At 46.9% G+C, this 12,500-nt stretch overlaps 1 protein-coding gene across 3 annotated transcripts in view; it reads left to right on the forward strand.

Annotated features, from left to right (window-relative positions):
• Positions 1-12,500, forward strand: part of LOC307090514 (C-Jun-amino-terminal kinase-interacting protein 4-like) — a 48,131-nt gene that overhangs the window by 27,245 nt on the left and 8,386 nt on the right. The window contains exons 8-18 of one of the 3 annotated variants that reach the window (XM_079757198.1): positions 31-161; positions 1,872-1,929; positions 2,375-2,527; positions 4,092-4,149; positions 4,466-4,599; positions 4,909-4,965; positions 7,236-7,415; positions 8,188-8,317; positions 9,353-9,445; positions 10,489-10,650; positions 12,429-12,500. The exon at positions 12,429-12,500 is cut by the window's right edge and continues 136 nt beyond it. In XM_079757198.1, coding sequence (XP_079613324.1) covers positions 31-161; positions 1,872-1,929; positions 2,375-2,527; positions 4,092-4,149; positions 4,466-4,599; positions 4,909-4,965; positions 7,236-7,415; positions 8,188-8,317; positions 9,353-9,445; positions 10,489-10,650; positions 12,429-12,500 — 1,228 coding nt within the window. Of the gene's footprint in view, positions 1-30; positions 162-1,871; positions 1,930-2,374; positions 2,528-4,091; positions 4,150-4,465; positions 4,600-4,908; positions 4,967-7,233; positions 7,416-8,187; positions 8,318-9,352; positions 9,446-10,488; positions 10,651-12,428 lie in introns of all 3 variants that reach the window. The other 2 variants (XM_079757199.1, XM_079757200.1) reach the window with 2 other exon arrangements.

Here is a 12,500-nt window from a genome sequence, read left to right on the forward strand (position 1 = left end):
CTCCCCCCCCCGCCTCTCCTCTCCTCCCAGCACGCCCACCAAGGGTATCGGGGGGGTGGAGAACCTGGCCTTCGACCGCAACACAGAGTCCCTGTTTGAGGAGCTGTCCTCCGCCGGGAACGACCTCATCGGAGACATGGACGACGGAGCCGACCTCCTGGGTAGGAAGCACCTTCCCTGTCCTCGTTTAACGCACCAACATGGGGGTCTGCCTTTCAGACCCCCCCCCCCCCCCCCACTGCACATGTCACTCTCGCTCCTTCTGACCTCATCGTTTCTCCTCACTTCTCTTCACCGTTGCACTCCTTTTGGCAGACGACTTCTCGGGTGTGTATCGTTTGCTTGGAATCCTTCCAGATCTTTCTGTTTCTTCCGATCTTTTTTATTCCCGTCAGTGTCCAGATGTAGGGTCGGGTGTCGACTGCGTCAAAGGATTTTCTGCCGTATTTACCAAAATTAAAGTCTTAAGACACTTACTTTTTTTTTTTTTTTTGACTTTAATGCATAGTGGCAGAATCTGCCCATTTCAAACGTTACCCAATTCTACCCGGTTTTATGCTGCTGACTCCATTTCAGCTTCCTTCTGTGTTTCCATGAGAATACATTAGTGTAGATCAGGGGTCGGCAACCCTAGGCACGCGTGCCACCACTGGCACGGGGCAGCAGAATCATTGGCACACTTGGAAAACATTTTTTAAAAAAGAAATTATTATTATTATTATTAAAAAAATTCACAGCACAATGCGGCAGCATAATCATTGCTACCATTTTTTTTTTTGCACTTTATTCTGTTTTGGGCATTTCCTCCCAGTGCAAATATGTTTAAATTAGTTACAGAAAGCAGTGTTCTGAAATGGGATCAATTAATAGTTTTTAAACCTATGTTGTGAGTAATAGAGAAGAAAATATTTAAAATATTGTTGGAAGTGGCCTGTATGCATCGCCTTCACATGGTTTTGCAAAGCTGTACATGTCTTAAAGATATTGAAGTGGATGGTTCCAACATTCTCATATATTCTCATTTTTTACATTTCTCACAGTCCAAATATGTTTTCTGAATGAGTTTCTGAATGTTTCTGATATGTAGTTATAATTTGTAAGCCCATGTTGCAAATATAACAACCCAAAAAACATTTAAAATGTTGATGCATGATTGTGGACTATATGGAAGTAGTACAATTCCAGGTCTTCTGGAAATGTTTTTGGTCGCTGTGTCATAATTCAGCTTAATTTTTAATATATTGTTTCTTAAGGCCCACTCATTAACAAGGAAATGTCAAACTGGCACTGCATGTTGAAAATGTTGCTGACCCCTGGTGTAGATTATCATGGTGCTGTTGTATTGTATCGTGGCCTAAAAACATAGTAGTTGTTGTTGTAGTAGTTGTAGTTATAGCAGTTACAGTTGTAATAGTTTTGGTTGTAGTTGTAGTAGTTTTAGTTGTAGTTGTAATGGTTGTAGTTGTAGTTGTAATAGTTTAAGTAGTTGTAGTTGTAATAGTAGTAGCTGTATTTGTAATAGAAGTAGTTGTAGTAGCTAGTCGTAATTGTAGTGGTTATTTCTCCTGTCTTAAACCTCTCTTTAATTAACTTTCTGCCTCCTACCTCACTCGTATTGCTCTCAGACTACAACTTTCTAGGTGAGATGAAAACAGAGATGAATAAAAAAATTAGATATGAATTACTTTATTGTTCACCTTGGTGGAAATTTGTCTCGGTATAAGGTGTTTGTACACGCTCTTAAGGAGAACATCTCCTCCTCTTGTCTTGGTATAATGTGTTTGTTAGCCCTTTAGCAGAACGTCCTCCTCTTGTCTCGGTATAACGTGTTTGTTCGCCCTTTAGCAGAACGTCCTGCTCTTGTCTTCCAGGTATGGGCCGTGAGGTTGAGCATCTCATCCAGGAGAATGCCCAGCTGCTGGAGACCAAGTGAGTACCACTCACTAACCACCAGGTTATGTTAACGTTCTGATCTGTTACATTCTTATTCTGTCAAGTTCTGTTCTGTTCCAGCTGTGTTTTGTAAAAGTTGTGTTTTGTAAAGTTGCATTCTGTTCATGTTGTGTAGAAGTTGTATGTGCCAGTGAGCTAAAAAACAATTATATTGTTGCATTAAGGGAAATTACATCCAACAGTGGCGAACACTGATCCTAGGCGAATGCAACTATAATAATAATCAACTTTTTCTATAGTTGATTATATATATATATATTTTCGATGTGCTTTAGCATCGGAGCAGCTTTTCCTTGTCGCTAACGGACAGTAATAACATTGTGTGTCTGTGTGTGTGTGTGTGTTTGTGTGTGCGTGTGTCTGCATGTGTGTGTGCGCGCGCCCGTGTGTGTCTGTCTCTGTGTGTGTGTGTGCGGTCCAGAAACGCCCTGAACGTGGTGAAGAACGACCTGATCGCTCAGGTGGACGAGCTGGCGTGCCTCCGGGAGGGGCTGCAGAGCGAGCTGGAGGCCGTCAGCCAGGCCAAGGCCAGAGTGGAGGACAGGAACAAGGAGCTGGAGGAGGACCTCAAGAAGTAGGTCACTTCCTGCTCCCGCCCCGCTCACGTCCTGTCTAATGTCGTCATATCCTGTGACCTCATATATGAGAGTTGATACCCTGACTCCCCTTCGCTGCGTCTCAAGTTAGTTGGATCCCTACGGTGTGTTTATGTAGATGTAGGTGTTTAGGTTGATGGATGGATCCTCTATGTCTGGGTCAGCAACCTTTTCAAACCTGAGAGCTACTTCCAGGGTACAGATTAATACGAGGGCGAGTTGTTTGATACAAACTTCCTGAATAACAATGTTTCACGGCTTGTCTCAGAAAAGAGCACAATATTGTACTTTCCAGACAAGGTCAGAGTTCAGAATATATTTTTGTTTTTACAATTTAATATTGAATATTGCCATCGCCATCAAATCAACATCAATGCAAGTGTTCACAAAGGACATCAACACATGCCCCGCCCCTATAACAGGCCCCGCCCCTAGAACAGGCCCCGCCCCTAGAACAGGCCCCGCCCCTAGAACAGCCCCCACCCCTAGACCAGGCCCCGCCCCTAGAACAGGCCCTGACCCTAGAACAGGCCCCGCCCCTAGAACAGGCCCCGCCCCTAGAACAGGCCCTGACCCTATAACAGGCCCCGCCCCTAGAACAGGCCCCACCCCCAGACCAGGCCCCGCCCCTAGACCAGGCCCCACACCTAGAACAGCCCCCACTCCTAGAACAGGCCCCGCCCCTAGAACAGGCCCCACCTCTAGAACATGCCCCGCCCCAAAACAGGCCCCGCCCCTAGAACAGGCCCCGCCCCTAGAACAGTTCCCGCCCCTAGACCAGGCCCTGTGGCCGACCAGGTGCCTATCGGCACCAAGCCCCAACCACAGCGAGTTCTGCCAGCATCCAATGCGGAAGTGACAAACATTGCAGTAGCACCGGGTGGCCACTACGAGGTGGTACCAAAAGGGAGCAATTCTTTGTTGACTCACTTGTTAAACAGGCCGTTTTCACAGTCTTATTAAACCTATTTACAGCCTGGTCCAAAAAAACATTCTAGTCAGTATGTTTAGTTCATATCTCCATGACAACACTGAGGGGGGTGAATTTTTTTTTAGGAGGCTAGTTTTTATTTTATTGGAGGTTAAATTGTATGAATAATTAGGGGCGCAGCCTCTTGATTGACAGCTAGCCGCTGACTCTCACTCTCTGTACGTCACCTAGATGGGCGTATCTCCCAACCCCCATCAATGGGGGGCGGGAGATCAATGCCCTTTTTTGGTTAAAGGAAATGAGGCGGAGTCAAACTGACGAGTCAAACTAAGATGGCGACGCGTATAAACCAAGAGAATTGGATGCAGTTGGAAAAACTGAGGTCTGCCCGGATGCTACATCCATTTTATATACTATCTATGGTCGGCACAGTGTTGGCTCCCCTTGTAGATCGATATCGCGCTGAGTGTCTAATGGCCTTGTGATAAGAGTCTTCAGAGTGACCTTGTTTTACTGGACATCTCAAACCCTCTGGACTTCAATAACCTGAAGGATGTTCCTGACGATGATGATGATGATGATGATGATGATGATGATGTTCTGTTCGTCAGGCTGCGGGCCGAGCTTGACGAGGCCAAGCAGAAGACCAAGAGCGACAACGGAGAGGATGTGAGTTTGAACACACACCCATGACTGCGCGAGCGCACACACACACTCACACACACACACACACTCACTCACACAGATACTCACACAGACAGAAAGACAGAAAGACAGATAGACACTCACACAGACAGACAGACTGACTGACTGACTGAGTGACTGACTGACTGCCACACAGACATACAGACACACACACAGATATATAGTCAGTCACACAGACACACAGATATACAGTCAGTCACACAGACAGATATACAGTCAGTCACACAGACAGATTGACAGACCGGCAGCGTGCTAACTGCCCGCGCCCTCGGACCCCCAGCAGAGCGACGTGCCCACGGCCCAGAGGAAGCGCTTCACGCGCGTGGAGATGGCCCGTGTGCTAATGGAGAGGAACCAGTACAAGGAGCGGCTGATGGAGCTCCAAGAGGCCGTGAGATGGGCCGAGATGATCCGGTGAGCCGCCCGTCGCCATGACAACCGTCTCCAAACGATGTCCGATTATTATTTTTATTTATTTTTTTTTTTTCCTCTCTTTTTTTCGGGCATAACAGATATATAGTACACCTCATACATGAAGTGAAATTGAAACATTCTGTGAAACAAGGTGCTAACAAAGAGATGCTGTCTGATTTTTAACACTTCAAAGGAGAGCGGTTGTTCAATTATTGTAATTGTAATTTTTTATTTGTGTTACGGGATGAAACATTTAAAAAAAAAAATTATTTCCTTTTGGGTTTGTGTTTTATTTTTATTTTTATTCAGGCAATCCAAGGAGAACCCAGCTCTCACAGAGAAGAAGAAATCCAGTCTTTGGCAGTTGTAAGCACTACCTTTTGTACTTTCATCATTCCTGTGCTACTGTTGTTGTTACACTCCAAACCACAATGTATTTCGATCTGCTTAATTAATTAATTGTTGTTTATTTTGTTGTCTCTGTTCATTCCATGGTTTGTGATCCAGGATGTAGGTAAATGTTTGGGGTGATGTAGTGATGCTGGGCCCTGATTGGCCGACACACACGCTCGTAAAGAGACAGCCAGGCCAGGGGGAGTGGCTTCTATCAAAGTCTTGCCTACTTAACATTGTAATGGCAATTTTCATCTGCAAATCTAATTTGTGATTCCAAAAATCACAAATGTGTTAGTTAACATCCACCGCTGTCCCGACCTTGGCTGTCTCTTTTACTGCATGGGACTGGGAATGACTTTGGTTTGAGGGTTGAAGGGTGGTTGGGGGTGGTTGTGGTTGGTTGATCGTGTGCTCTGTTTCTGTGGAGGAATGGGAATACTTTTGCTATCAAGTTTTTTTTTTTCAATCACCGGCGTCGCATTAGCTGATATGACAATGACTAGCGCTACCTCATGACAAACGTGTTAACTGAATACGGGCATAAAGGGAACCTTTTATACTAACGGAATGAACTAACTGAGATATGACGTATTAGTGGTGACTTTAATCATGAAAACATAGACTGACTAGCTGCCAAATTCTAGGACCAAATGTTTGTGATAGTGTTCATGTTTGAGTGCCAATGATTCGTTAGTTCTTTAGATCTACATGCACGATGTACCTGTAAACAACATGGCGCCGTGAACCAGCAGCTGCCTTCTGCTAACGAGCATATTGTGACCATCTGACCCGGCCCTTGAGCCAGGCCACCTGGACATGTCTCATGTGGACTCATCTGCTAAAATGCATGTGTGTGTGTGTGTGTGTGTGTGTGTGTGTGCGTGCGTGCGTGTTTGTTCCCTGGACCCGTTCCCTCCCCCCCTTCCCCATTCCCGTCTCTATTTCCTCATGTTGTGTGTGTCTGTTGGGCAGGAGGTGAGTTGGGGAGGGTTTGATCAGGGTGGGGGGGGGGGCAGCAGAAAGGATTTGATTGGTCCATTGACAGACAGGAACTCTTCTATGATACATAAGAGCTATATCTTAATGTTGATACAATGTATTATAACATTTTACATCTTATGATTTATTATAAGAAATCAAATCATATTATAACATATTACATCCTATTATAACATATCACATGATAATATAACGCATTTTCACATACTTTAATGTATGATATCATATAATAACATATTATATCATATTTTAACTTATAGCATGTTGTATTTTATTATAGCGTGTTTAATCATATAATGAATTTTAAGATATTATATTATAGAGTATTACATCATATTATAACTTATTACATCCTGTTATAGCGTATGACTATAGTGTATATAAGTACAGCGGTCCAGATGCAGGCTGGGTTTCAGACGGTAGCAGAGACCGCTGGGCTGTGGGCTGTGTTGTGTACTAACCGCCTGGTCAGCAGTGAAGCCCTAACCCGTACAGCCTTGACCCCCGCGACCCCGCGACCCTGTGACCCCCACCACCCCCTTACCGCCAGAGACCAGCTCCGATGTCGGCTGCATCGAAGCTGGCTTTCTCTTTGGTACCCATTAACGGTTGCCATGACGATGGGAAAACAAGAGGCAATTGTTATCAGACTTTTGTCTGGAGTTAAAAGTCTGAAAATATTATTTATTATCAGTAAAATCAGTGGGTGAGGGTTCCAATAGCCAGTCTCTCCCTGGGTACCTCACCTTCACATCCCATTAGGAGACCAGTGCCTTCAGTGGGACTAACTATGATACAAATTATGAGCTGCACCAAGGGAGAGCTGGGATCTCTATTCATTAATTATTTTAAATACAATGCATCTGGGCATGTAATAATAATAATAAAAAAGAAATCCTGTAAGGAGTGTCTCATTGGGACAAAAAAAAGCGCTGCAGGCAAGAAAACCTCGAAGAAAGAAACAGTGAGAAACCCGCCCAACATGCCCGATGGCATGTTGTCTGAATCCCCGGTCTGCCGTGGCCACTGCTTTGTGTCCATCCCTCTATATGTGTGTCTCTGTTTGTGCTTTCTCTTTCTCTCTCTCTCTCCCCCTTCCCCGCCCCTTCCCTCGCCCCCTCTCTGTCCCCCTGCCCCGCCCCTCCTCTCCCCGGCCCCGCCCCTCCTCTCCCTGGCCCCGCCCCTCCTCTCCCTGGCCCCGCCCCTCCTCTCCCTGGCCCCGCCCCCTCTAACGCCTCCAGTTTCAGCCGTCTGTTCAGCTCGTCGGGCGGCGCGGGTAAGAAACCCGCGGGCGAGGCGCCGGTCAACCTGAAGTACAACGCGCCGAGCGCCCAGGTGCAGCCGACCGTGAAGAAGAAGAGCAGCACGCTGCAGCAGCTGCCCAGCGACAAGAGCAAGGCCTTCGACTTCCTCAACGAGGAGTGAGTCCCGGTCGCCTGGATGGGTGCCACGCCGCCGTTCAAATGTTTAGGGCCACCCCGGCCATTTCGTGTTCTCCATGAAAACTCACACTTTTATTCGAAGGCATTTCTAATCGTCAATTTGCCTTTTAACACGATGAGCTAAACAATGTAGCATTAGAACACAGGAGTGATGGTTGGTGGAATGGGCCTCTGCTCACCTGTGTAGATATTCCACTGAAAATCTGCCGTTTCAAACTGCAATAGTCATTACCACATTAGCAATGCCTAGACTGTATTTCTGATTAATTATGTTATCTTAATATTAATGATCAATGTTATCTCCACTGAAAAAAGGGCTTTTCTTTAAAACATAACGACATTTCCAAGGGACCCCAAACTTTTGAACGCTAGTGTATATACTGTTGGGGTTTGTTGGTCATGATAGCCATGGGTATGTTTTCTGCAACAAATACACATCAAAAACACAAACAAGACGAATGAAGAGACACTAGTACAGGCCAAGTACAACATTCACAAGTATTGACACCGTTATTAGCAAGCGGCTTTAAATAAATATATGATTTCAGTTTCACATTTTGCCGTAGCTCATTCCAGCGGTATTAATGATTCTTCAACGCTAATCTCACTAGGGTAATGGATGATTCCGAGCGTTTTGAAGGGGTGGGTGTTAAAGCATTCGGCCTCTTGTTTGGGGGGGACCCCCGGCCTGTGCTGACGTGTTGTGAGGTGGACGTTGTCACTGAGCTGCTGTGTTCTCCGTGTCCCCCAGGGCGGCAGCAGACACAGCGGTGTCCAGGAGGGAGCAGAAGAGAGCGCAGTACCAGCAGGTCAAGGCCCACGTTCAGAAGGAGGACGGCAGGGTGCAGGCGTACGGCTGGAGCCTGCCCCACAAGTACAAGGTATGGAGCCGCCGTAGAAGATGGATTTAACAATTATTCGCCGAAGGCAAAGTGAATATTCCCCTCTATTCGCAGATCCTGAGGTGAATAATTGTTTTAATATATACTACATGTGAACACTCCAAAATTAAACAAGATAACACTTTTTACCAGGATTTATTATTATTATTATTATTATTATTATTATTATTATTATTTATTAGCGGTTTATTTGTTTTTATTAGTGTGACGAGACGAACGTCAAGCAATATCCCGAGTTTGAGATCTCAATCATAGGATATTGCCCAATATCCCGAGGTAGCGAACCATTCAAATTGCGCCATCTTAGGAGGTTCCCGTGTAGCCTATACTAAAGATCGATAGATGTATACTTTATTGATCCCCAGGGGAAATACCAAGTCACAGTCGCATCAACACGTCACACACCGTATTCACATACAACATTATCAAGATGATAAAATAAATTATCCACATGGATAATATGGACGATACAAGATATGCTAAGTTGCTCTTGGAGAATGTGTGTCATGATGGTACTGCAAATGGTGGTTCAGAGCTCAGTTGTTCTCCAACAGGCTAAGCTCAAGCCCAGCCAGACACTCCAGGAGAACCCTAATGTTATTGGAATGATTTGATAAAAGTCCCACAGCTCATTACTAGGATAATGTTTGCAGTAACGGTCATTATATTTCACAAGCAGTGGCAGCGAAATGTAATTAAATCTAGGGGATCCAGGCTTACAAATACTGGACAGGAAATTGCATTTTTCGACCAAAGTCTGTATTCAATTTGGGGAAGATTAATCATTCATATAGAATAGCTGTAACACAACGTGAAGGAAATCATGAAAAGTGCTGATATATTTCACTTGCTCACTGTCGCCTTCTCGTATGTATTCAAACCCACAACCATTTTACGTCACGCCCTTCCCCCAGGCCTGTCTGTGCCTTGCCCCAGGGCACCGTGAACATGACGTATGTGTTCCGCTCCCCTGTCTAAAGCCGGGTTCTTGTGGTCATGTGGTCGGTTCCCCAGGTGGCCAACGGGGGACAGTCGGAGACCAAGATGAGGAACCTCCCCATCCCCGTGTTCCTCAGACCGCTGGACGAGAAGAACAGCTCCATGAAGGTACCGCTGGTGCTGGGGTTGGACCCCTAACCCTAGACCCCTAACCCTACCCCTAGACCCCTAACCCTAGACCCCTAACCCTAGACCCCTAACCCTACCCCTAGACCCCTAACCCTACCCCTAGACCCCTAACCCTATCCCTAGACCCCTAGACCCCTAACCCTAGACCCCTACCCCTAACCCTACCCCTAGACCCCTAACCCTACCCCTAGACCACTAACCCTAGACCCCTACCCCTAACCCTACCCCTAGACCCCTAACCCTAGACCCCTAACCCTAACCCTAGACCCCTAACCCTAGACCCCTAACCCTACCCCTAGACCCCTAACCCTAGACCCCTAACCCTAGACCCCTAACCCTAACCCTAGACCCCTAACCCTAGACCCCTAACCCTATCCCTAGACCCCTAACCCTACCCCTAGACCCCTACCCCTAGACCCCTAACCCTACCCCTAGACCCCTAACCCTAACCCTAGACCCCTAACCCTAACCCTACCCCTAACCCTAGACCCCTAACCCTAGACCCCTAACCCTATCCCTAGACCCCTACCCCTAGACCCCTAACCCTAGACCCCTAACCCTAACCCTAACGTCGTGGGGTTAGTCCCCAGCTTGAGGAACCCATCGACTTGTGTTCAGTAGAACCAGAGATCTATGTTGTGTTCTGCGCTCGCTGTGTACTGAGGAGGGAATACGAACTCAGGGTCTGATGCCCGGAGAGGTTAAACATGATGGACTGATAGCGGCCGTTCTGTGACACATTTATCCATGAGACAGCGTCACCAATCAACCCACATCCAAAGATCAATATTATGCGTCACGCAGCCGATCAATTTATCAGTTGTTCCACTACAGTATACACGTTTTTATATAAATGTTATTATAGTTATATCTTTTTAATAACAAATGAAAATTATATTAGATAACTATTCTCTATAATAATATGATAATCTTTGCTTTATCCAAAGACACAGTTTAATTCTATATTTTTTTTACTTGGTGTGTGTGTGTGTGTGTGTGTGTGTGTGTCTGTGTGTGTGCAGCTGTGGTGCGCTGCGGGGGTGAACCTGTCGGGGGGTAAGACGCGGGATGGGGGCTCCATAGTGGGGGCCAGCGTGTTCTACAGCAGCGCCCCCGAGCCGGCCCCCCCCCGGAGGAGGACCGGCTCCCAGAGCAGCCTGGACAAGCTGGACCAGGAGCTGGAGGTACGGGTCCCTCACTCGCTCACTCGCTCGCTCGCTCTCTCTCTCACTCCCTCACTCGCTCACTCGCTCGCTCGCTCTCTCTCTCACTCACTCACTCACTCACTCACTCGCACGCAACACACATCACTCACTCACTCACTCACTCACACTCTCTCTCTCTATCTCTCTCACTCACTCACTCACTCACTCACTCACTCACTCACTCACTCACTCACTCACTCACTCACTCACTCGCACGCAACACACATCACTCACTCACTCACTCGCACGCAACACACATCACTCACTCACTCACTCACTCACTCACTCACTCACTCACTCACTCACTCACTCACTCACTCGCACGCAACACACATCACTCACTCACTCACTCGCACGCAACACACATCACTCACTCACTCACTCACTCACTCACTCACTCACTCACTCACTCACTCACTCACACTCTCTCTCTCTATCTCTCTCACTCACTCACTCACTCACTCACTCACTCACTCGCAATACACATCACTCACTCACTTGCACGCAACACACATCACTCACTCGCACGCAACACACATCACTCACTCACTCACTCACTCACTCACTCACTCACTCACTCACTCACTCACTCACTCACTCACTCACTCACTCACTCACTCACTCACTCACTCACTCACTCACTCACTCACTCACTCACTCTCTCACTCACTCACTCGCACGTGCGCCCAAGCACACTCACACAATCATTCACTCGGTCGATCACCCACTCATGCACACATACATACAATCATTCACTCGGTCGATCACCCACTCATGCACACATACATGCAATCAGTCACTCGCACATACTCTCTCTCTTCTACAATAGCTTCATTGCCATGTCGCTAGCACATTGCATATCTCATTGCATATCTCGTTTCATATCTTTCAACAATCGTCATAACCAAGGTGATCATTTCTATTTGATCATGCTGATTATGCTACACACACGAAACACACCGAAATATATATATATTTATAAATATAAATCTCATATTGTTGTGTGTGTTTGTGTTATATTCACCTGATTCGACAGAACTAGGCCTTTTCATGGAGCAAACTCTCGTTCTGCATAAAAAAACATCACGGTGCAATTTATTCTTTACATCGTCCTTCATTGCTATTGGATAAGGCAAACCCCGGCCACTTTCACCTGCTCTCCGAGGGCTCTGCTGAAACACGGCATCAATAGGACCTGCCGCTGTGCCTGCTCCACAGGGAGCCTCGAACGCTGCCTTCCTAACGAGCGATGCAGTGCAGAGAACGACGTCATGATCTCAGAGTGAGAGTGTGGAGGTGGCGCTAGTGTTGGCCACGAGGTCTGCGCTTCTGCTGGTCACACCTCCACAGTTACCCAGCCGAACGAAACGTCGATAGAGCGTGTGCTTTTTAACAGATTGACCTTCACTAGATAGTGTGTTTGTGTCTGTCTTATTTCAGTTGTACTATTAAGGCATAATACTTACTCCCGAGTGTGTGTGTGTGTGTGTGTGTGTGTGTGTGTGTGTGTGTGTGTGTGTGTGTGTGTCTCCATCCGTGTGTGTGCCTCTGTGTCCATGTGCAATCTGTGTGTGTGTCCCTGCATCTGCCTGTGTGTGTCTGTGTGTGTGTGTGTGTGTGTGTGTGTGTGTGTGTGTGTGTGTGTGTGTGTGTGTCCGTTTGTGTCTGCCTGCCTGCCTGTGTGTGTGTGCCTGTGTGTGTGTGTGTGTGTGTGTGTGTGTGTGTCCGTTGGTGTCTGCCTGCCTGTGTGGGTCCAGGAACAGCAGGAGGAGCTGCGGCAGACGGACGAGTTCTCCTCCCTGGTGTGGATCTGCACCTCCACCCAGACC

Source organism: Pollachius pollachius (genome assembly GCF_949987615.1).
Source record: "Pollachius pollachius genome assembly, chromosome: 19".
Lineage (NCBI taxonomy): Eukaryota > Metazoa > Chordata > Actinopteri > Gadiformes > Gadidae > Pollachius > Pollachius pollachius.